This window comes from Euprymna scolopes, chromosome 41 (assembly GCF_053919585.1).
Source record: "Euprymna scolopes isolate OS-2025 chromosome 41, ASM5391958v1, whole genome shotgun sequence".
NCBI classification, from domain to species: Eukaryota; Metazoa; Mollusca; class Cephalopoda; order Sepiida; family Sepiolidae; genus Euprymna; species Euprymna scolopes.
Genome location: NC_136522.1, coordinates 20,664,219 through 20,690,818, shown reverse-complemented (window position 1 = coordinate 20,690,818; position 26,600 = coordinate 20,664,219). Strand labels below are relative to the sequence as shown.

Here is a 26,600-nt window from a genome sequence, read left to right as displayed (position 1 = left end):
TGATGGCCCAATGAAGGTAGATTTTGAACAAGATCGCAGCTGAAATATGTATGCACATATGTAGCCAATAATGTTTGTATAAATAAGAATTTATTTATCTTTCTCACACACACACACACATATATATATATATATGCAGGCATGCATGCAATAATTTTTTTGGTATTAATAGTAAAAACACTTTATTAAAAAAAAACGTATACATTACCAAAGTTTTTTCAAGGGAGATAATGAAAAAAAAAATTTTTTTTTTTTAATTACAATATTTTTTCTTTATTTAATAGAAATTACTCCAGATAATGCATGAACTAACTTTATGTAAGATGCTAAAAAAATATACCACCTCAAGATTAAAAACTAGCCAGGGATAAGCGTTATATTACTGTTGTGCCTGTATTTGGCATTTATGGGTGTTAAATTTCTCTTAATTCTTGTAGCAATTATTAGTGACCCGGAAATAACATTTTTGCAAATGGAGTCAAAGGTGAATTTGTAGCTGGGGTTGAATCTCCCGATCAGTAGGAATTGTCTCTTCCTGCACTGATGATTGCAAAAGCATGAAGCACTAGTATCTATTAGTATAAAAATAATTACAGTAGAACCCCAGGATACAACATTAAAAATTAGTAACAAAATACAGTACAGTATATAATACACATGTATATAATCAAATGACATTATAAATAACGCCATAAGGTGGGGCAAATACTGTAACCAGGGTCTGGAAAAACATCATTTTCCACACCGTAACCTGAAAAAATATATCCTAGGGCCACCATATTCCAGAGTTCTACTGTATATGAAAACAGAACAATAAATTTACAATTAATAAAGATCAAGGTAATTATTTTCTTTTTTTTTTCTTTATTTTCTGAACAGCAACTGCAAGCTGTGCCATTGTAAATTTCCTGGAAGTCGAGTCGCCACAAGAAAATAATCGTGGTTGGATTTTGCTACAGACTCTCAACCTTTTATCGACTGGGTCCCAAGCACTCGTTGACTGTATGACGGCAGCATCTTTGCCCTCGACTCTTGTCAAATGTCTCTACTTGTTCTTTGACCTTCCCAGTGTGCCATGCACAGATGTTTTGGAAGATGGCTATGAGTTTACACCGAAGGAAAGAAGGATTCTGCTACAGAAAGTGTTTGTTCAGGTAAGAAAATGATTTGCTCATTTTTCTCACTGTGTGTGTGCGTGTGTGTCTGTGCACGTGTTCATATTTCCGTTATGAAAAGGTATGAAACTTCATAATTGAGAGCAAGGGGTGAATAATTAAGTAATGGCTTATAAAAATTGGTGCTTAATCCTGACTTCATAGTGTCAAACCTATCATAAAGTGCAGCACCTCCATGACAGGATGCTAGCCTGTCACTGGTTATACTCCCAGCATGACTGCTACTCGATGTGTCTAAGTGATTAACAGCGTGAACTAAAAACAAGTGTGTGTCAGGTTTGAATCCAGGTTGTTCCACAAAAAATCTTTTATCCAACCCACACCTAACCTTGTCTCTTCCGAAATAACAAATACCTATTTTATACCCCTAATTTATGGTTCCTTTGAGTCATAAGATGTCCATCCTCCCAGGCTTTACCTTCTCTCTGAGAAACGGTTAGTTTATTGCTAATCGCCTGAGATGCCCGTAATGGAGAATGCGCTTCACCTTGTGTGATGGTTTTTCAAAACTCCACCAGACAATGCTTTTGACCTAGTCAGAAAGTATAAGGCCTGACTCTTAGTCCTCCTACTCCTAGAATTCCAAAATATCTGATTTCAACTCCTGATTTTAAAGTCTTCTAATATCCAGATTCTCTCTTGATTCTTCGGAGATGAAAAATTTTGACTCTACTCGTAGCATTCTAACGAGTCTGAATCCAACTCCTTTCAAAACCTCTGGTGCTATCAACTCAGGCTGTCTGAAGATACTGACTTTATACCTAAAATGCACCAGACATTATCATTGTGCTTTTCCCTTTCTTTATGCAAAACTCAATCATGTTCTGCAGAGTCAAAAATAAAAACAATTTTTTTATGCAAAAAAAAAAAAAAAAAAAAAAAGATTAAATCAGACACCATGAATACATATTTAAAGATAAAAAGAATTATAACATTTTCAAAATTACTGGATTTGGCATTAAATAACCTAAAAAGGGTTGATATGCCATAAACCAAACCAAAACTTTCAACTATGTGTAATTCTCATTTATAAACCTTGTTTTTTTTTTGTTTGTTTTTTTTTTTGTTTCCACCAGGTATTGGTTCGTCTGTGCAGTCATGTTTCTCCAGCGGAAGAACTAGCAAGGAAAGATGACCTGAGTTTGTTATTCAATGCTATTACATCTTGGTGTCACCCCCATAGTATACCCTGGAGGAAAAGCGCTGGCGAAATTCTTGTTACCCTATCCCGACATGGACTCACTCCCCCAGTTGTTAACTATATACACGGTACGTAATGCAAATTGTGTTGGTCCGATTCATCAGAATCAGAAAAAAAAAAAAAAAAAAAAAATCAGAACTTTTTGGTGGATTAGAATAAAAATAATTTAGCATAATTTCCGATGCCAAAAACAATTCTTTTAAGTGTATATGTTTGTTTTTGCTTAAAACGTAATTTTTCATTGGTGATAATAATTATGAAATTATGAATATTTATTGATTTTAAACTATCAGTAAAACTAGAATCTTCAGAGCAACCCAGAGTTCTTTTATGCTTGCTTAAAATACTACGCACATTTTGGTTTAATGGTAATCCGCATCGCTGCCCAACTCCATCAATAATATCCCTGCAAATCTGATCCCAAATAGAAGCCCCCTCACAAATAAGTGGCTTTGTGCCTTATTTGAAGTGAAACGTCAATTAAAAAAAAAAAAAATAGAACAATAACTCGTATCAATAATTTTCTAGTTAAACGAGATTGCTATGAGCTTGAATTATCATCCTTCTGTAGCTAGTCTCTTTCTGAACTTGTTAATAAAACTGACTTTTTTTTTTTTTTTTTTTTTTACAAGGTGGTCACCACTTATCAAGGCTCGGAAGCCACCCGGGGATAAGGGTTATGTCATGTACAGTACGTTAGTGTTGAGATTTGATAAAGTGTCTTACTTAAGGGGGCGGTTCATCAGGAATTTGTTTATGTTGGACTTGAAGACATCCAGGTTGTAGTCAGGTGGGAAACAGGCAAACGGAACAGAGTTCCACAGGTGTACACTTCTAAGAAAGAAGCTTTTTTTCATGGAATCTACGTTTTGGTTTTGGCACAGATAAAGAGTGCAGAAGATTTTTGGCAGTGGTTTCAACTAGACGGATGTTTTTCATGAAAGATTGGCAAGGGGGGACCAGGGATTGGAGCTCAGACGAGCACTTGCCATGCAAGTAACGATAAAACAAAGACAGGCTCGCAACATCTCTCCTGTGGGAGAGAGGTTGCAGGGAAGAGAAAAGGGCATCCTCCACTAAGCCACGAAGCCTATTTTGTACTCTGTCAAGGCAGGATAGGCTGTTTTTAGCAGCTCCTGCCCATATGTAGCAGCAGTACTCCATCCTTGGACATACTTGGCTTTTATATAGATAGAGAATTGCATCAGCAGTAAGAGCGGTAGAAGGATTCTACCATTTTTCCAGTGACCTTGGCAACAGACTTAATGTACATGTTCCACTTCAAGTCAGGAGTAAAGGTCAAGCCCAGAAGCTTATCAAAACATGGAGCTTCCCCTAGACAAGAGCCATCCATTTCAATTGATACCAGATGGGGATCAGAGCGTTGATGATGTAAAGATAGGAGCTTGGTTTTGGATGCATTAAAAGTATCCAGCCACCTCTTCCCCCACTGTACCACGCACTTAAGATAAATACAGGGCATACTGATGAGGTTTTCCAGGGTGTTGGTAAGAACTTCTCCTTAAAGCAACGCTTAAACAGTTTTGAAAGTATGGAGGCAAGTTCTGGTTTGAAGCTTTTTCAGCACTATAACTGGAATGCCGTCAGGGCCAGTTGCTTTACTGGAATCAAGGTTCTTGATTAGCTTGGCGACCTCACGCACAGATATTTGTATGTTGCATAGCATGTTGTCTTTTATAGGAGGAAATACGGGGAGTTGATGGCCTTCGTTGCATAGGGTAGAATTAATTCTTGGCAAATAGTTTGGCCTTGTCTGATGCTGACGAGATGACCTCAGGTCCATTGATGATGGTTGGGATAGAACGCATGCTTCTGTTCAGGATCCTGTTTGGTATTTGCCAGAACTGGTGGGAACCAAGCCGTTGCTTAACTACTTTGGATTTAACGGACTGAGCATATAGCTCTCTTGCATGTTTTATTACTCTTTACAGTGGTTGCTGGCAGTCCTGAAAGCAGCTCTAGTCTCAGTACATCTATTACGTTGGTAGCTATGGAAAAAGTGATTTCTGTGCGCGATGGCAGCAGCACATTCTGGGGAGAATCATGGCTGGCTGTTAGGTTTTTGTTGGAATTTATTGGATGGTATGAATCGGTCTATGCCTACAATTAACCATTCGGTCAGGTCTGATACTATGGAGGACACATCTTTTTAAACATGGAATGCAGAGATAGATCAGATGTAAATGTACGGAAGTTATCACGATCACAATATTTTTTACTAGATGAGTTTTCATTTGAATGCTAGCAACCTTTACATAATCCCTCTTGTAAGCACTAGACTCTTTAAAGAATCAGGGAAACCAATACCAACAACAGAATGGAGCTGGTCAAAGGTCATACCATCATGTTTTCTATGAAATTAAACATTTCCCCCCACCTTCCCCGACAAAGAAGGGATTGAACCTAGTAATTCACTTCTGTTCAATGGTTCACACTTTTCTCAGTAACCACATTTTGGATTTTTAAAAAATATTGCACAAACATTAGTCATGATGAAAGTAAATTTTTACCAGAACAGATTTTCTGGGATAACTTTAGTTGTCCCTGATAGGGGCATTATAAGGGTAAAATTGTCCCAAAATCGTTCGTCTGTTTGCACTTTTCACAATAACCACTCCTTGAATTTTTTTTTTTTTTAATTTTGCACAAACATTTGTCATGGTGGAAGTAAATTTTTCACTTGTGGAGCGGGACCCTGCATACTTGGCTTGTTTTATTGCAAATAAGGATTAATCCATTGATGTCGCAAGCTATGCAGTTCACGACAGCAACATGGTTCTTAGTGCAGCAGCTTGGCATGTCTCGGTTCACAGTGGATTTTCTCTCTGAATCCTGTTTCACTGGAAATAAGAAGCAATGATTTGGTTTTATTGAAAAGGAAATAACATGTCTAAATTTTCAGCTGTTTTCGTTTATCTTTTCAACCACTGATTGCCATGACGAATAACACTTTACTTGAGAGCTCATCATTCAAACTCTTTGGTTTAATATTCGTAAGCAACATGAATTGAAGCAATACTTTGAAGACATTGACAAGGCTGCTGCAAAAAAAGTGGACTCAATCTACCATGCTAAAAAACTCATGCCTAAGAGTATTTTGTATCTCTACAAAATCACCATTCACCTATGCGTGGATTATTGCTGTTACATTTCAATTGGTACGTTTATCGTTGGTCTCTCCCTTTCAGACAGACTCCAGAAAAGAGTCGCCAACCTAATAGGTCCTGCACTATTAACCAAACTTCAACTCCTACCCCATCGTTGGAATGTTGCATCCCTGTGCCTAAGTACTTTAACAAATTTGTAGCACTTGTGTCCCTTCGACATAAATACCTTTGACTAACCTTTTAAGCAGCAAAATCTTGACCTTTCACTGTAGAGGTCGCTAGATGCCTGGAAATCTTTTACTCGTTAGAGTTTTCGGATGAATAAGAATTAAAAAAAAAAAAAGAAAGAAAATTGCATGTGCCATTGCATTGAAAACATGCAGAGGACCAAGAGCTGTGCGCTATCAAAATGGTTCAAAGCTTTCTTCCCTCGAACTTCTAAACTTTGAAGTCCCCTTCCTGTTTCTTGCTTCCATGACTATACTAACATGTAGAAATTTAAATGCAATGAGAACAGACATCTTGCTGCTCAACTCCCTACATAGTGTCTCTGTAGGCATGGTTTATAATAGTATCCCTTTACATCCCAGTGGGAATGTGTCTTGTGTTGGGGTGAATAAGAATTAAAAACAATTGCCATATGGGTAAAACAAAACATTTAACACTTATCGTTGGTTAGTTTTTGATTAGTTGTCTGGAGTGATTTCCATTTAAAAGAAATTATATATATATGTGAGAATGTGTGTGTGTGTGTGAAGACACTTCTCAACCTATATACTCAAATTTTTGACTTACAGGCTTGAAATTTCATATATAGGGTATACAGACATGAGGAAAACTTTAATTGGTTTTCATTTGGAAGAAAGTACTGCTAAGGAGTCAAAATTAAAAAATTGTTACATGGGGAGGGTAATTAGATTTTTGTCTGTTTTCTGTTTCACGAATGCGTATGCATGAAATGTTCACGTTACAGATTGCTTATGTTAAGAATAAATAGGTTTGAAAACACTTTTTAAAGATTTTACCAAACTGGTCTAAAGGTTATTGTACTTGACTCACTGTCTTTAGGTTTTGGTTTCAATCTCAGCTCGAGTATTTTTTTTTTTCACTTACAAGAATCCTGAACGAAGGCAGTGAAAAGTAACATTCAAAACAGAATCAGCAACTATGTCTCAGAGCCTAGCTGGAGTCCGAACATGGTACCCTCGTAATAATAATAAAAGGTTGGGTTCGAGACTCCTAACAAACGGTTCCCCAGTTCGATACAAGACACCTGATGAAAGCCGGAAGGCAAAACGGCCGAAACGTTGTGACTATAACAACCAAGATGAGGAAGTCAGTCCAACAATCTCAATCAAAGAAGTGAACTGTTTAGAAAAAATCATAATACTCACATGCACATTTTCTAAAGAAATTTAACGTTACATTTAATACCTACAATATTTCTATTTATAATAAATAAGAAATCTGTAAATCTGTATTAAAATATAACATTTATGCATATTTTACGACCAGGCAATACAGGGCGGCCTGCTAGTATATATATATATATATATATATATAAAAATAACATGCCTAGTTTTTTTTCATCTATTTTCATTTTTTTGTTTTTTTGACAGAGAAAGGTTGCGTGCGCCATTGCATTGAAAACATGCAGAGGGCCCAAGAACTGTCGCCCATCGAAATGGTTGAAATGATTGTCACCGTATTCTGCTTCCTAAAAGACTCGAGTGAAGTTTCTCACACATTGCTGGATGATTTCCGGTCCAGTCAAGGCTACATCTTCCTGTCAGAGTTCCTTTTAAAGTAAGTATTCACCTGTCACAGCAGACGGTGTGTATGTAAATGTGATTGGCCTAAAGTATACAATTTCAGATTATGGAGTTGTATATGCCGAGCATAAATTCTAGTAGACCTATCATGATCATCTATTTTATGTTTCTGTCCATTCCACTTTTTCTTGGAAACTACTGGTTTGATCTGGGTGAAATTTTGTATGGACCTTTATGATAAAGTGCAGCAAACTAAGTATTATGGTATCCATTTGATGCACAGTTAGGAATTGATATATATTACTATTTAATGCAAAAATGAGCACAAATCTAACCATATTCAACCATCAATTTGGCATAAAGCAATTATTCTATGTCAACAGGCTATTAATTTTGCTTATTTTTAATCGGCTAAAAAATACAGTTTATGCCATAATTCTTGAGAAACATATGGATCTTAATACTCTTGCTTCCAACTGTTGGTAAAAATAGTAGCTTGTGTTCAATTAATCATGTAAATCCATTTCTAAATTAGTTCAGCATTTTAGGGCAGTTAACTAAATTATTATTATTTTTTTTTTACATGGGGGTCACCACTTATCAAGGCCCGAAGGCTACTCAGGGATAAGGGTTATTGCGTGTACAGTAATCAATGAGATAGTATTGTAGTAATCATTAGTATTGGTGGTTTTGATAGAGTGCCTTACTTAAGGGGGCGGTTTGTCAGGAGTTTGTTTATATTGGACTTGAAGATGTCCAAGTTGTAGTCAGGTGGGAAACAGGCAAGCGGCAGAGAGTTCCACTGGCATGCAGTTCTAAGAAAGAAGCTTTGCTCATGGAATCTACGTTTGGATTTAGGCACAGATAAAGAGTGGGGAAAATTATTGACAGTAGTTTTAGCCAGACGGGTGTTTCTCGTGAAAGATTGGCGAGGGGGGGGGACGAGGGATTGGAGCTCAGACGAGCACCTGCCATGGAAATAACGATAAAACAAAGACAGGCTCGCAACGTCTCTTCTGTGGGAGAGAGGTTGCAGGGAAGAGAAAAGGGCATCCCCCACTAAACCACAAAGTCTATTTTGTACTCTGTCAAGGCAGGATAGGCTGTTTTTAGCAGCTCCTGGCCAGATGTGGCAGCAGTACTCCATCCTTGGACGTACTTGGCTTTTATACAGATAGAGAATTGCATTAGTAGTGAGATATCTTCTGGAGCGGTAGAAGGATCCCACCATTTTCCCAGAGTCCCTGGCAACAGATTTGATGTACGTGTTCCAATTTTTTCCTATTAGACCTAAACATGCATTTTTTTGGGGGGGGGGGGTACTTTTTTTACACAATTATTTGTGGTTATGTGACATTATCACTTGGACTTAGGGTTAGTGGTAAAAAAATTGGTTAATTGTCCTAAAAATTTAGAATGGGCCAGAAATTGAGTAACATTCTACGTTAAATAAATATGAAACTGATCCCCCACTTTAAATTTTAAAATATTCTTTCCCTTCTTTCAGTTTTCCATGATGTTCACACCTAATCATGTAAAACGAGAATCTTATTTTTTGTTGGGGGTGGGGATCATGTTATATGTTACTGCTGTGCTTAAAAGAAAGTTGACAAACACGTACATAAAAATACTACAAAGATACCCGTCCCATGACAGGTAAAATTAATTCTCGGAACCGAACAGTTTTGTATCACTTTTATGTCTCTTTAATAAAATTAAAATCCAGATATAATATTACTGAACCTTATGTCTAGAATCCTCATTCCAATTTTGATCAAAATCCACTGCATGATTTTAATTTTAGTAAATGTTTAAAATTTAAGACAAAGGAGTTTGAAGAAAAAAATTGAAACTCAAGGAATTTTGCTTAATTTGTGTTTAATGATTATGGATCAAATTCAATGCAAATCTGAAATATTTGAATTTTTAAATGAGATGTTCTGCTCATATTATGTCCCTTAAAAGGCTTCTTAAATACCCTGAAATAAATATAAATAAATAAACTGAAATTTGGGGAATATTTGGACGGACTTAAATGAGACCCCCTCCGCCTTATAATTTTAACCAGTATTTTGCAGTTGGTATTTTTTTACGACCTAACCCAGCATAGTATAAACATTCCTAACCTTGAAAACTATACTACATACTGAAATATACTGTAAAAATTATGGTGGGGGAAGGGGTGATTCTCATTCAGGTCTGCCAATATTTGTTTTATATCCATTGTTAAAATTTCACAAAAATCTGAGGTATCTGAGGGCTCCCTTCTCCTTTTTAACTTTTGGCATAAAACTAAATTTAGTTAAATAAAACTCCCATTGCAAAGCCTTACCACTAACAAGTGCGTTCCAAAATTTTTAATGATTGGTTAACTAGTTTAATTGTGAATCCTCTACATATATGCATAAAAACATACTTAATTTTATAAAAACAAATTTTTGAGATGAGGATTGATAACTCATATTATTTGGATTATTCAAACTACTATTCTCATCTTACGTATTAATTTCAATACGTTTCGGTCGATGGAATCTCCAACCTTCTTCAGGTGTATCTTGTTGAAGCTGGGAATCTGCACAGATTTTTAAATGGTAACAGTACCCAACAGGTGCTAACTCTGAAAGAAAATCTGCAAAATTTTCAAAAATGACTTTAAAAAATTCTTGTCAAAAAAAAAAGAAAAAATAAGCTTGTTCAGCTTTCGAACTGGTCAAAAACCAAATTTTTTTAACTCTAACTCTAACCTTTTTAAACGCGACAAAATCTGAACTGTTTTTTTTATTTTTTTTATCCTAACTATTAGTTTTGGAACTAACCAAAGACCGAACTTTTTTTTTTAAACTTCAACTCTAACATTACTGTAAATCAGCTCTAGCCTAATTGGTGCTTGTATGGTTCAAATGCTATATATATATATATATATATATATATATATATATACTAGCATGGGTGCCCAGTGTTGCCCGGGTGTTTGGAGGTGTATGCTGAGAAAAAAAAAAAAAATGGTTAATTTTTTTTAAGTTTGACCCCTATGATGACCTGTTAAAATTTATTGTTTGGGCTCAAATCAAGTTATTAAGTTAGATCCACGTCCAAGGAACCTATATCTAAAATTTCAAGTGTTTAGACCCCAAATTGTCAGGAGTTTGGTAGAGTTCTCAATGGTCAAATCGTTGAACTTTGACCCCTTAACAGCCAAATTTCTGGTCGAAAACTGATCACATAGATTTTCCCAAATCTCAGTACCCTGTGTATCAAATTTCGAGTCTGGAGACTGAAAATTAACAGAGTTATTGCAAAGGAAAATGTACACACACACGTTCACTTTTATAGATATATAGATAGATAGATTAAACAAAAATATATGCGTATACATAAATATATATGGAAACAATTTTGTTTACTATAAACTTTTTATGCAAATATTATGCAAGTATAAATCATGTAGAATATCTGCATGAATATAATTACACATAATAGTTAACTAAAGATGATCATCCCATAAGAAAACTGAAAAAACTAATAGAGAATTAATTAAAATGAATGTTTAAAAAAATATGCAAATTAGCACGATCCCTATATAAGAAAATTGTATTTTCTTTTTAAATAAATAGAAAAGAGGGTTTTAATATGAATATTAATGCACATAAAAGAAAAACGAATTCATAGGAGTATAGATATATACATATGCACACACCAAAAAAATAAATCTGTAAATATAACTGTTTTATTGATTATGTTTTTTACAATCTTTAGTTTATTCATAAAAACACAATTTATTTTTAAAAAAAGTTAAGTTCTCTGTGGAAAAAAAAAAAAAAAAAAAAAATATTTTACTAATTTTCTTTGTCAAAAAAAATGTTCATAAAAATAAACATACGGTGAGTGTTTCTCCTTATTTTTTCTGTTAAAATGCTGCCTTGTTTTGATTTCTCTACCAATTCTACCAATGGATTTAGTATAGCACACTAGATTGATTGGTACTCTTTTTTTTTTTCTTTTTTTTTTTTTTGTCCAGGCTTGAACAAAGTCCAGGCGAGGATAGCCAACAAGCTCTTCGGAATTTGGTACTTCTAGTTGGATCTTTGACAACATGCGGCTTTATTGAGTTGAAACCAAGTCAAGCCAGTACCGGTTCCTTATTCCAAATGGCAGGATTCACTTTACCACAGGCCACAGGAAAAGGTAGGGTTTTCTCTTTCAAATGCATAGTTTTTATTTTTTATTTTTCTTGTGTTAAATATTACTGATTACAGAGAAAAAAGATGTAGGCTTTAAGCAGACAACTCATATGGAAAGGGAAATATACATGAATATACGTATGGGCTAACAGGATATAATTAATTGGTTGATTGAACTAAAATACATCTTGAAGAAGCTTAAAAGTGAGTCCTCATCGATATATTGACTTCATTTTTCGTTTGCAGGTTTTCACACGAGACAATTTTAATGGTGTAATAACGTTGGCATACTGATCTGGGTAAGATTGCGATACCATGAATATCCTCACGTGCCAAAAAAGTGTTAGGAAATAAAAAAAAGAGGAAAATCTGATAAACGTATAGAAAGCAAAGTTAGTAAATATACAACTGGGTAGAAGTTGTTCACCAAGGCACACAAAAGGTGTTCAAAAATAGGATTGTTAATAAAGGTGTGGCTGTGATTGGAACCAAGGACTGGACAAAGAGGTCAATATATTTAGAGTTAGTCTACAGACATTTTCAGAAGAGGAAGTAAGTTTACAGTTTATGAACCATCTTGAGTTTTGCGAGAGTTAAAAGTAGGTTGTGGCTTGGACCAGATCAAGAAAGAGGTCGAAATGAGCTGATGTCAACTGATAACAAAGGCCTTGACAGTAGACGTAAATGTTGACCTTAACATTCAGAGAGTTGTTTCCTGCGATGGTGTCACCCACACACCCAGAGCCCAACTGATATCTACAAAATAGTGACACAGCCAGAAGGGAAGATGAAAGAGAAGAAGACCATGGAAATATGGTTGGCGTTGGCAGTTGTTGTTGAGCAGCGGGGAGCACATGGTCTGATCACAAAATTACTGAACTCCAGCAACATTGAGCCTAGCTAGTACTGGATTCGTGGACATTTGAGAACACCAGGTGTTGTATGTGGGAGAATGACTACAACTCCTCTTGAACAAATAAACTGCAAAAACTAAAATCATTAAAAAATCTTCGCTGAATGATTGAAGACCACATGTGAATTTGATATTCTCTAGAAACTGAGGAAGCAAGCTGAACCTGTCCAAAGTACTTGCATATCTGAATAAGAGGGAGATGACCATAAGCAGTAATTCAACCTCTGTATTTTTTTTTTTTTTTTTTTTTACATGGTGGTCACCACTTATCAAGGCCCGGAGGCCACTCGGGGATAAGGGTTAATGTGGGACTTGAAGACATCCAAGTTGTAGTCAGGTGGGAAACAGCCAAACGGAAGAGAGTTCCACAGGCATGCACATTTAAGAAAGAAGTTTTGTTCATGGAATCTGTTTTGATTTAGGCACAGATAAAGAGTGGGAAAAATTATTGACAGTGGTTTCAGCTAGACGGGTGTTTATCGTGAAAGATTAAACAAAAAACAACTATCCTGAAAGTGTCATGCTAACCTATTGACTGTTTTGGAGGGACCCAAAGCTTGGTAGAAGTGACTATGAGAGGAAGTGAGGTATCTGGTCTCCACTCCTTTTCCTTTTTAGTAGGGCTTAAACCTGTTTGTTACTCCCAATTCTGTAGTACTAATTTTTTTGTATGCTTTTATTTTGTCAGGTGTCAGTGTGAGGAACATTCAGGCTTTCCAGGTCCTGCAGTCAGTATTTTTAAAGGTTTGTACTATCATTTTGATATATATATATATATATATATATATATATACTAGCATGAGTGCCCGGCATTGCCCCAGTGTTTGGAGGTGTATGCTGAACAAAAAAAAAAAAAAAAAAAAGGTCAATTTTTTTTAAACTTTGACCCCTATTATGACCCCTTAAAATTGATTGTTTTGGTCTCAAATTACATTATTAAGTTAGATCCATGTCCAAGGAACCTATATCTAAAATTTCAAGTGTTTAGACCCAAAATTGTCGGAGGAGTTTGGTAGAGTTCTCAAAGGTCAAATCGTTGAACCATGACCCCTTAACAGCCAAATTTCTGGCCGAAAACCGATCACATAGATTTCCCAAATCTCAGTACCCTGTATATCAAATTTCAAGTCTGTAGACTGAAAATTAAGAGTTATTGTGAAGGAAAATGTACACAGACATACAGACACGTTCACTTTTATAGATATATAGATATATATATAATTATTTACTATAATAATTAAATACCTACAGACATTAGTGTTTCATCCTTTCAGGAATCTTCAGTGCAGTGGATCACGATTAATACCAGTCGATAGATTCGAACCCAACGTTGAAATGAAACATTTTATTTTTAAATGTTTTTTATGTCAGTCAGAGTGATCTAATCATTATACGATGATCTATGCATAAGAGCTAAATTGACCGGCTTAATTCAACTAAAAGTGCTCAACGATAAGAAACGAGTTTCTTAAAGAGGTTGACATAATTATTTGCTATAATAATAGTTAAATACCTACAGACACTAGTGTTTCATCCTTTCGGGAATCTTCTGTGCAGGGTGTTACAATTAACATCAGTCAATAGATTCGAACTCGGCGACACAAGTCATCTCTGGCTTGATTAGCAAGAACCATATCCATTCAGCTACTGTTAACCGCGTGAAATAACATTGGAATTAAACATTTTATTTTTAAATGTTTTTACGTCAAACGATATTTATTTATTCTAGGTTAAAAATATCCCAAAGTAAAAACCATTGAATTTAACAAGGTTGTTGATAGTACTCAGTAAAAAGAGCAGAATATTCTTTTTATTGAATTTAAGTAAACAAAATGGTAATTTTGTTTACTTAAATTGAATAAAAAATATTTTATATCCATAAAGGATAGAGCAATTTCTGTGGGAAATCTTAAGTGGGAAAAGCTCAATGCATAGCAGAGCAAAATAAAAGTTCAAATTAAAAATATATTCCAAAAATGTAGCCCAGTCTTATTATGAATAAATTTCAACCTGATAGGACCTTTTCAAATGAGAGGACCAGTCAAAGTTTTCCTTCCGACTGAATACAAGATCACAACTGTTTTGTATTTACTAAGAAGTAAATACAAATATGATTGATTTTGTATAATTCAGTGGATGATAAATTTTTACTGGTCCTCTCATTTATTGTGTTGAAATAAATTTATGATAATGAGATCGGGCTAAATGTTTATCTGTTTTTTCTTATATTTTTCTCTCTCTCACTCGCTCTACATACACTCACGCACACACACACACACAATTTACAAACGCTACACAGTTAAAAGCTCAATAAAAGTCAACATTTAACAATCAATGATATATAAGTTAGCTATGGCATGCTAAATTTCAATAACCTAATCTAACTTCATTTTTTGCTTAGAGTGAATTATTTTGATAATTGGTTAACAAATTTAATAAAAAAACAACTTAAAACATTTTTTTTTTGATGCTCAGTTGGAAAATAGTAAAGTGTGAAAAAAAAAAACAGGTGCACGTTTTTGATTGACGTGACGGCGATAGGTATTCAGCAGTTAGCATTTTGTGCGGGACAGTTTTTAATGAGGTCAATAAATCAGTTTGTTTGATTTTAAAAAAATGCTCCCTATTTATTAGGGGGAGCGTCTCATCTCGAAATGAAAGCTACCGTCTGATATGACGAAGTCGACATTGACCAAACGTTACTTAGCTGTCTAGAGACCACTGGCTTTCGGCCAGTGATTAGAGTCGAGTTTTGTTTTTTGTTTAAACCGAAAACCGAATGTAATGCGTGCCGATGCAGGAAATGTCGAATAATTAACGTTTGAAAGTCAATAAAATTAGATAGACAGGCGAGCTCCGTGGTTAAGTGTGAGATATTACAATTTATAGATGATATAAAAAGTTTTAAGAAGTTGTGAAGCGAGCGAGCGAGCGGTTCTCTGAAAGAAGCCTTTTGTGGACATCGAGGAAAAGCGTACATACATACATGCATACATACATTTTCGCTTTTATATATATAGATTAGCTGTTATAAGAATATTACTAAGTTTACTTAGTAATATCCTTATAACAGCTTTTTGGATATTTAAAGACAATTTTCATAATACACCCCATTAAATGTTAAACATTTGACAGGCACAAACTATCCACTTAAGTGGCCTGAAAGCCTCTCGAGGATAGTCCTTTAATGAATAAAATTAATTTTTTAAATGCCAATAGATACTATTTTTGCTAAATATTGAGCATAATTTAATATTTTTTGTCAGTCATTTTTTCATATTACTTGGATTATTCAGCTTTTTGTTCTCAGCTTGAATGCTATTTTCATAATGTTTCGGTCAATGTAACCTCTAACTTTCTTCAGATGTATCTTGTTGAACTCTGGAATCTTTCTGCCAAACTCTGAATCTGCATGGAATTTTGCACAGAACCAGATATTTAATCCATAGGCGTAGCATACTCTTGTTCCATCAGTCATGACTGGGTAGAAGTCCTAAGTAATCCGCGATTGTATGTTAAGTGTTGCCTGCACTGAGGATTGAACTTTCAACCTCCAGAAGTAGATAAAGTACTGGTAAAATTCAGTTGTAAGTTATAAATGACAGGAAGATACACCTGAATAAAGTTGAAATTTATATTGACCAAAACGTGAAAATAACACTCAAGATGAAAACTGAAGTCCAAATAATATGAATAATCAACCCTCATCTAAAAAAATTCACTTCTATTTCTCTTTTCTCCTCAGGCCACATCTGTGCATTTATGTTGCAATATTTTGGACGTGATTAGCAGTGTTTATCATCAAGACGACGCTAACTATTTTATCCTTGAGAATCAACACACCCTTTCCCAGTTTGCTGAAAAAATTCATCTCAAACCTCCCGATATACAGGTGTGTAATTGCTCAGTATTTCAGGCAAATAGTGTAGTCGTTTTCATAATTAATTTGGATTAAAAAAAAATTTTTTTACATTTAGAACACCTTTTTTTTTTTTATTTATTCCTAAAAATGTTTAAAAAAATTTGTAATTAAGTATTTTTTATTTAAAAATTGTTTAATTTCATTTACTCTTACAATTCTCATTTTGGTTTTTAATTTTGTAATCTTTTTTAGTTAATATTTTAAAATTCAATGTTTCATTTAGTTTTAAAGTTTTATTTTTATCATCAAATATTTTACAAAATATAATTTTATTATAAATGTTTTAATACAATTTCTTTTACGAATTTTACAATAGATTTTTGTTTTCATTAAAAGTTTTACAGTTCAATTTTCTTGTATATTTTACAATTCCCTTTTTTATTATATATTTTACAATTCGTTATTTTTATTATATATTTTACAATTCGTTATTTTTATTATATATTTTACAATTCATTCTTTTTTTATTATATATTTTACAATTCATTATTTTTTATTATATATTTTACAATTCATTATTTTTTATTATATATTTTACAATTCATTATTTTTTTATTATATATTTTACAATTCATTATTTTTTATTATATATTTTGCAATTCGTTATTTTTTATTATATATTTTACAATTCGTTATTTTTTATTATATATTTTACAATTCGTTATTTTTTATTATATATTTTACAATTCGTTATTTTTTATTATATATTTTACAATTCGTTATTTTTTATTATATATTTTACAATTCGTTATTTTTTATCATATATTTTACAATTCGTTATTTTTTATTATATATTTTACAATTCGTTATTTTTTATTATATATTTTACAATTCGTTATTTTTTATTATATATTTTACAATTCGTTATTTTTTATTATATATTTTACAATTCGTTATTTTTTATTATATATTTTACAATTCGTTATTTTTTATCATATATTTTACAATTCGTTATTTTTTATTATATATTTTACAATTCGTTATTTTTTATTATATATTTTACAATTCGTTATTTTTTATTATATATTTTACAATTCGTTATTTTTTATTATATATTTTACAATTCGTTACTTTTTATTATATATTTTACAATTCATTACTTTTTATTATGTATTTTACAATTATTTTTTATTATATTTACAATTCACTATTTTTTCATTATATATTTTAAAATTCAATATTTAGTCATATATTTTACAATAATTATTTTTATTATATATTTTAGAATTATTTTTATTATATATTTTACCATTTTTTTTTTATATATTTTACAATTTTTTTATTATATATTTAAAAAATGTTTTAAATATATTTTACAGTTTTTTATTATATATTTTACAATTATTTTTTATTATATATTTTACAATTATTTTTTATTATATATCACAATTCATTATTTTCTTATTATTTTGTCAATATTAAACTTTAATTTTTCTCCCTTTATTTTTCCAGCAAAAATTCTTTGAACTTTTGGAATTCATTGTATTTAATTTGAACTTTGTGCCATGCAAAGAACTCATCAGCTTAAGCATTCTCATCAAGACGCAACAGTAAGTCATCTTTTCTGTTTAAGATATTTAGAACAAACATGATTTGGTTCTTATCCAGAAAAACAAAAATAAATAACATGAAACGGAAATATCATATTCCAAAAATCACATAAATTAATAAAGTAGTTTTACTTTCATAAAGAAAATCGTTTTTAAGCAACTAAACAGAATTCAGAGATATTACAACATAAATCTAGTAAATAAGTGTTCTTGAGTAATCTCCCTTTGTTGCATGATATTTTTTTCAAAATGTCGAGCAGACAGTTACTTCTTGGATACTCTTAAATTTGATTTTCTTATTTAAAACTAAAACTACTTGATCAATTTACATCATTTTTGGAATATGATATTTTCGTTTTATCATAGGCATGTACATGTACAGATGTTTTTTTTTTTTATCTTTGTTTTTTAATCGGATGATTTGGTAATTCATTTTCAAAATATATTAGTCTATATTGAAATTTGTTAAACCTTAAACAATATGTACTATTTGGATTGTTCAGACTATTGTTCTCATTCTGGGTGTTATTCTTACAATGTTTCAGCCAATGTAACCTTCAACCTTCTTTTCTTTTTTAAATCTTTTTTCACTCCAAACAAAGCATCTTGTGACTTGGAACATAAGAGGCTATTACTTGAGATTGTGTCTAACAGTGGGTTGTGGGGAGTTTAGCAGCAAGATGTTTGTTCACATTACATTTAAACTCCTGCAGGTTAGTACAGTTAGGAAGCAGGAAACAGAGAGGGAATTCCAAAACCTAGCAGTCCTAGGGAAGAAGCTATTAAGATGTAAAAAAATAATTTTTTTTGCTCCTTTTTTTTTTTTTTTTTTTCTGACATACTATAAACGATGGAATTAAAAATATGTCATGTTTACAAACACAAATTAATACAAAACTGAAAATGACTCAACATAGTTTCCATTTCATAAACGCACCACACATTTGGAATATTTCATTTTCACAAGGTGGTGGATTTTTTTAAATTAAAAAATTTTTTATTTTTATTTTAGTTAAACCCAAACAAGGTACATTGCTACTGAAATGTAAGGGGTTCCTGTAAATTAAGCCATATTCATAATGGCATTGTTTACATTACATTTAAATTTCTCAGAGTGTGGAGTAAACTTTTATTTACCATTGCTCCCAGGTTGCGTTCTGGCTTGAAGTGTCAGTACCTATCAGGCTCGATTGATTAAATAGAATTTCTCTTGAAACTTTGACCAGTGATGTACACATAACTTTCATCTTGAATAACTAATAAAAGCAAACATGTATAATTTCTTTGAAGTTTTCATGGAAATTGCTCCAGACAAAGTGTGAAACCACTTTATGTAAGGACCTAACGAGAACAAAAGATAATTCATCAAAAAAACAGATGCCTATTGGCTTTAGTCTTAAAAAGACAATGTCAAATGCTGTGTACTATATTTTAAAATGGAAATCACTATAATGTTGGTGAAAATAGATAGTTCCACAAATTTGCAGTTCTTGGAATGACACTGGAATAGGCAGCTGTATTACCGTTATACCACTATCTACCGGTCACTGAGGTGTGACTGACAGACGTGTTACAGTAAATGTCTTAAAGCGGTCTCATGAAGATATGAAGATGGGCCAGTCATTAGGGTCTGTGTAGCAAGAAGAAAATCATACCTGAGATGTTGGATCTGGGTGTGGTTCCTTTCTTTTCTCAAGATGATCTCTTCTTCACCCTGGTGGCATTCTGGTGGGAATCTTCATCTCTTTGTCCTCAGGGCCGCCTTTCGACTTAAGACATTTATGAAGGCATTCATGGCAGACACAAGAAAAACGACACGCGACACAATTGTAATATACATAAGGTATAACTAACTATTTTATTTTACATAATATATATAACAATACATATTACAATTAATTTTTACAATTAAAACTGGACAATAGGCTTTTCAAAGCTAACTACCCTAACTAGTGTTGAGGGAGGAGGTGGCCCCCCTCATTTACGGAGAGACAGACTATGCGTCCTCACATCATGATGGTCGTGCAGGAAAGAGACAGAAAGATAGCAAGGGAATTATGGGAAGGGATTTCTTTGTATCTCTACGCTCATGGCCAAATTACCACCCGTCCATGCTGCAGAGTGTGTTAGAAACAGTGGCACAAAGAAATAGTGCCACACCGTGAGATACCAACACATCAAATTGATGGCAACCATTAGACAAATAAGCTAGAACAAAGGAAGCAGGGAATAGATGAGACAATTATGAAGAGCACATGCCTTAATAGTATTTGTAGAAAAGACTGAGACTAATAACATCATGTCTGTGAGAGTGAGGTTGCAGGGAAGAAGAAAGGGTGGAACCAATCAAATTACAGATAGGTTTCTGCACTTCCTCAAAAATTCTCAAATGGGACAGAAATTCACCAGCTCAAATATTTGAAAATATTAAGAATTTGAAGTCAAATAGATTTTAATTAAATTTTTTTTTTTTTTATTAAAACTAGAATCTGCTCTTTGAGTGATATTGGTGCAGTACCTGGTTATGTCAATTTCCGTCTTTACATTTCTTCTACTGCTTTGTAGATAGTATAAAAAAATATTTGAAATTTTGCAGAAAAAATGCTTTACTTGGTAACGTGAGAGGAATCGTGATAAATGTATTTGCATGTTTTTACTGACAAAAGAAAAAAATTAGAAACAATGTTTTTAAACAAAATACTGATGTACTTTACATTTCTTAACTTTTTAGATGAGGATTGGTTTTTCGTATTATTTGGATTCATTGAACTACTGTTCTCATCTTGAGTGTCATTTTCACAACATTTCGCTTGATGCAACCTCTGACCTTCTGTAGGAGTATCTTGTTGAACTTTGAAATATTTCTGTCGAACTCGAGGAATTTAGATGGAATTCTGAATGGAACTTTATTTACTTCATGGGAGTAGCATGCTCTTGTTCTGTCAGCCATGACTGCATAGAGGTCCTAAGTAATTCGCAATTGTATTTTTTTGGTCGCCCATACTGAAAATTGAACTTTCAACCTTTAGAAGAATATCACTTTTACAATTGATTTTTCTGAGTACTCTAACCACTGTAACACGGGTCCTTGCGGACAGTTCTAGTACAAATTTTGGAAGCCTTAAACCTATTTTTATTTCTAGTTGTAAATATCACTATTTTATTACTAATTATTATTACTAATATATTGTTTACTTATTACTGTATATATTATCTATTATTTATAATTGATGGTTTCCATATCGTGCGTGAGAATTAATTTCCTCGCGCTTTAGAACTCGACAGATTGCAAAAAAAAAGGTCAATGGAATAAAAGCAAGTCTTACCTGAGGAGATAAATTTCAGTCTTCTTTGGTAGGGCTGCGAAAAATATGCCCATTTCTCGCATCTCTGAGAGTCTGGTAGTTGTTTTGCAGTGTTAAATTGCTTCTCTTCGGAGGAGCTCATGAAAGGAGGCAGAAACCATTTATCTATGGTATCTGGGAGAAATAAACTCCATTAACAGAGCTGAACTATTTCAGTTCTTGGGTAGACGATATTTGTCTAAAAATATTCCTATCACAATAGGAATAAGTTCTTGGTTAAGAGGGGGGAAAAAAAAAAGGTGTTCTCCAAGCATGGTTGACCTTGAGGCAGTGCTTTTTAGGGAGATACTTAGCATCTGCCCCCTTGAAGGGTTTATTCCAAAAAGGCAAAAGATCCATGAGTTTTAAAACTGCGTGCACAGGAAGTTCCTGGGGGGGGGGGTCCAATCAAAGGGCTGAAAAGAGAACATGGCATTCAGCGCCTCAACCAATAAGGCTGGCCCTCCCGTGTACAATTTCCAACACGTGTTAAATTCTATACTAGGTCTACATATCAATTGTCATCCAGCATATGTGCTGCTTCTTTGAATCGTTTTACTCAACACTGTTCTTCTCTGTATATAATTTTTACTTTGTTCCATAATGGTAGATGGTATCCCTTTTCCCTCCAGATATGGTTAGCCATACCTGACTTTTCAATATCTCCACGCATTATAGCTTTTCGATGTTCTAATTATACCTTTAGTGGACGACATATCTCTCCTAGTGACATATGGTCGAGTGGTTCTAGACATTGTATCAAAGTTTACAGTTACCCATATCAAAGTTTACAGTTACCCAAAGGTGCTGAGTTCAATCCTGAACGAAGGCAGTAAAAAGTAATATTCAAAACAGAGAATCAGCAACTATGTCCCAGAGCCTAGCTGGAGTCCGAACACGGTACCCCCGTAATAATAATAATAATAATAAAGGGTTGGGTTCGAGACTCCTAACAAACGGTTCCCCAGTTCGATACAAAACACCTGATGAAGGCCGGAGGGCAAAACGGCCGAAACGTTGTGACTATAACAACCAAGATGAGAAAGTCAGTCCGACAATCTCAATCAATGAAAACACCTCATCTCAAAAATACAGACAATTACTATGAGAACAGTAGTTCAGTGAATTCAAATAATAATAATGTACTTTATATCTACTTTTTGTGGATTAAAAAAAACGTTACTTAAATATTACATAATGTATTTTTTATGTTTATTTCTCCAAGGAAGAAAAAATTCTTGAGATTTATATTAGTTTTTAACTTGGTTATTGACATCCTAAAAACTACTTTCTTACTAATGTGTACTCTGCCTACTCCTTTTTTTTTGTCAACGAATGACACGTTTCTATTTGTATACAGACATACAATCTCCCAAAAGACTATAAGTTTTTAATTGCATATAAATGATTGCGTTCTACATCACATAATTGAAAATAGGTTGATATGCCGCTAAAGAAATAAAACAAAAATATTTTTTTGAAATGAGGATTAATAATTTGTATTGTTTGAACTACTGTTCTCATCTTGGATGTTATTCTCATAACATTTCAGCAGATGTAACCTCAGCAAAATGCATCTCATTGAACTCGGGGAATCTTTCTGTCAAACTTGTGAATTTGTACCAAATTTAGAATGGAACCCTTTATTTAATTGACAGGGGTGTACAAAAAAAGTTGAAACATATGGATAAAAATTCAATAATATTTATCACAATATTATTTATAGACACTTTAATGCTAAGATGGGCCCTTGAAGAGAATTATAAGTAGGCAGTCAAATTTAAATGCATGATGTTAAGTTCCAGCCTAACGGATCATTGAGTGCTGTTGATGTCAGCCTTGTAGATATATCTGTTTACATAGACATAAATAGATCTTAATTCTCCGCCTTCAACAATAAAGTACTAGTCCACCATCTCATATATACATACTAAACTTCTTTCCAACTGACAATATAGATTTAGGCAAGCACGGTCTACTGTAGATATCCTAACTGTAATCTCTGAACGTATATATCATGCACTAGATAAGACAGGGGAGGCTAGGGCAGTAGCCCTAGATATATCTAAGACCTTTGACAGAGTCTAGCATGAATGTCTTTTCATGAAAATTAAATCATATGGTATTACTGAATGAATAACAAAATCCTTCTTAGACAAGAAAAAAAAAACAGGTTCTCGATGGTCGTACGTCAAAACATCAAACCTCAAAACAACATGATATAAATGTGGGTGTGCCATGAGGGGGGGGTCTTTATTATTCTTGATATTTATAAATGACCTCCCTGATAAAATCGTCTCCGAGATGTGTATATTTACTGATGACATCACACTCTAACAGACACGAGGTGAAAACTAATGAACGAATCTAAGGCAATGGCTGGAACTTTAGAAGAAAACCTCCAGTCTGTAGTGGAATTGATATAAATGGATGGTAATATTCAATACTGCCAAGACTAAGCTTATTTCCTTTAACAGATACAAGAACTCAACCGCTCATTGCTATAACTAATAATACACTGAAGGAAAGCTCTTTGTTGAAACTACTTGGCTTAACATTCACGGGCAACATGAATTGGAACAAATATATTAAGGACATTGCCAGGGTTGCTGTGAAGAAGATAAGTTCTCTCTAACATGCTAGAAAGTTGCTTACACTTGAGAATATCCTATATCTCTACAAGACCGCTGATCGCCTATGCATAGAATATTGCTGTCACATCAGGGCTGGTGCATCTACCACTACTCTCGCTCTTTGACAAAAGTCTCCTACCTAACAGATCCCGCACTATCAACCAAACTCTAACCTCTGCCCAATCACCAAAATGTTGCATCCCTGTGCCTGTTTTGCAAGTATTTTAATGGAATGTGCCCTGACAAACTAAAGGCATTTGTACTCCCTTGACATAAATACTCCTGACTAACCCGACAAGTAGCAAAATCCCGCCCCTACTCTATAGAGATTGCTAGATACCAGAAAGCCTTCTACTCTGATAGTTTCTTCTCTCAAACTCCTACACTTTGGAATTCCCTCCTGGGTTCCTGCTTCCCTAACTACTAACATGCGGAAGTTCAAGTGGAATATGAACAGGTATCTCGCTGCTCAACTCCCTACATAGCATTTGATTCCAAATAGTAGCCCTTTATATCCAAGTGGCAATGTACCTTGTTTGTGGTAAAATAACGGTAAAAATAAAAAAAGCTTGCAAGGACCTGTACCATAACAGATATAAATAATAATCAGTTCTAAGTGACAGTCTTTTGGAGGTTGAAGGTTCAATCCTCAGTGCAAGTAAAACTAAGAATACAATTACAAATTAAAACTTCTACATAGACTGACTGGTTCACTAACAAACTACCTCCATGGATTAAATAAAAGGTTCCATTGGAAATTCTGTGCAGATTCTTGAGTTTGGCAGAAAGATTCCAGAATTCAATATGATGCATCTCAAGGTGGTTGGAGATTACATCAGCCGAAACGTTATGAAAATAACATCCAAGGTGATACCAATAGTCTGAATAATCCAAATAATCAAAAAATAGATTTTTATTTCTTTGACTCGCTCTCCAGTTATAGACACGGTCCATGGCTTGCACAGGTTTGCCTTTTCACCATTTAATTCAATCCTTGCAAACTTAGACCAGCCATAGTTTGTTTAAAGAAAAACATTTTATGGTTGGATATCCTTTCTAACACCCAACCCCTTTCAAAGATATGAGTATTTTGTCGAGACACCACCTTGTTAGAGTTCTTCACTAACTGGAGTATTATGCTTGTCCGTTGTCAAGAATATGATCATCCGCACAATCACACTGTTCTTTGATCTGCTACAACAATTCCGTTAAATGCCACAGGAACTCCTGCTATTCATGAGTATAACAGAATTGTTTATCAAGGTTTACTCCTCTAAATCTGCCGTGTTCTGTCTATGCCGACGCAGAATGAAAATCAATCAGTGGTTATTTATTTTAACGGGAAGTAACGGGATGGATTGAAGACCTGGGTATCTCAGGTTTGAATGCGGTTCTTTCCACAAAAATCACTTTCACTTAGGATGTTGGCAACCTTCACGTGGTCCCTTGCATAAATCCTGATGTCTTTCTAGAAACAATTCTGACTTGAAAAATTTCAGGGAAACCAATGCTAATAATAAAATCTTTGGGTTCATATGATGATGATGATGATCTATTTTAAACTGATTTGCTATTTTCTAAGTTTGTCATTTGCCATTTTGAATGCAGGTTTTCTTCATTTAAATGTAAAATGCTTTTCTTTTCAGTTCTGTTGAATGCAGTATTCTTTGTATGAAGAGCTTGCTGAAGATCCTACGCTATCACAATGTCTACAAAGATGTATTTCGAGAGGTTGGAATGTTAGAAGTTATGGTTACATGTCTCCACCGTTATGCTGCTCTCCTTAAAGAACCTCAAAATGGAACAGGTGCTTCATCTTTGTTTCCCCATATTAAACATGTTATAATTAGGGCTAGGACAACAGCATATTCTTTTCATTGTTTTGACCCTCGAGTGTGTATCTGTTGATATCTTATATGCTTTTATATAGAGTGATGTGGTTCTTGGTTGATTAACTGTGTCGGATATATACCCGAGAGTCAAAACAATGAAAAGAATATGCTGTTGTCATAGCCCTGTTAACAATCCATAATTTTCAATCAGTGAGGAAAACTGCTGACTATCAACACTATGGTTGTAGGTTCGATCCACGGCTAGGGAAAGGTGCTAGTCTAGCTACACTTTTGAGTTATGCTATAACAAAACGGTACTGTATGTGAATCACACACACACACACACACACACACACACACACACACACACACACACACACACACACATTGAGTAAAACGGTTCATAATTGTGAATTAAAAATCAGTTTCCAAAGGAAAAACAAACAAAATCAACTAGATTGTATGATCGTTTCAGAAACTATGCTCATTTTATTTGTGGAATTGTCTTCCGTTTTCCTGCTTTCCGGCTGACTACAATATGGTTGTGTTCGAGTCTAACGTAAATAAGTTCTTGATGAGCCGTTCCATATAAGTTATCAAATTTACTGAATTTTCATTACTAATGATTACTATATTGTCCAATTTCTACTGTACACTCTTTAACCCTTATCCTTGAGTGGCATCTTGGCCTTGATAATGTGGTGATGCCTATGTAAAAAAAAAAAAAAAAATTTAAATTGACAATAAGTATTGACAATAAGTTGACAAAAGTTTTGTCCTTTATTAACAAAGTCTCCTCATCAGCAAAAATAGTGTGTGTGTGGGGGGGGGGAGCAGTTAAAGACACCAAAATAGAACTAGCATTTAAGTCGTGAGGCAGATATTCCTTTTCTATCTCCATTATAAAATCTGTTTCAATTCAGTCAGTCTATCTTTTGACATGCTGTTA

General features: G+C 33.8%; 1 protein-coding gene across 4 annotated transcripts in view; it reads left to right on the top strand.

Moving 5' to 3' along the window:
• The window catches only part of LOC145266399 (WD repeat and FYVE domain-containing protein 3-like), a 447,754-nt gene that overhangs the window by 214,436 nt on the left and 206,718 nt on the right, over positions 1 to 26,600 (top strand). For all 4 annotated transcript variants that reach the window (XM_080122046.1, XM_080122045.1, XM_080122044.1 and 1 more), the window contains exons 4-11: positions 880 to 1,154; positions 2,252 to 2,444; positions 7,124 to 7,310; positions 11,295 to 11,461; positions 13,059 to 13,114; positions 16,116 to 16,262; positions 17,745 to 17,842; positions 25,466 to 25,626. In XM_080122046.1, the coding sequence (XP_079978172.1) occupies positions 880 to 1,154; positions 2,252 to 2,444; positions 7,124 to 7,310; positions 11,295 to 11,461; positions 13,059 to 13,114; positions 16,116 to 16,262; positions 17,745 to 17,842; positions 25,466 to 25,626 (1,284 nt within the window). The remainder of the gene's footprint in view (positions 1 to 879; positions 1,155 to 2,251; positions 2,445 to 7,123; positions 7,311 to 11,294; positions 11,462 to 13,058; positions 13,115 to 16,115; positions 16,263 to 17,744; positions 17,843 to 25,465; positions 25,627 to 26,600) is intronic.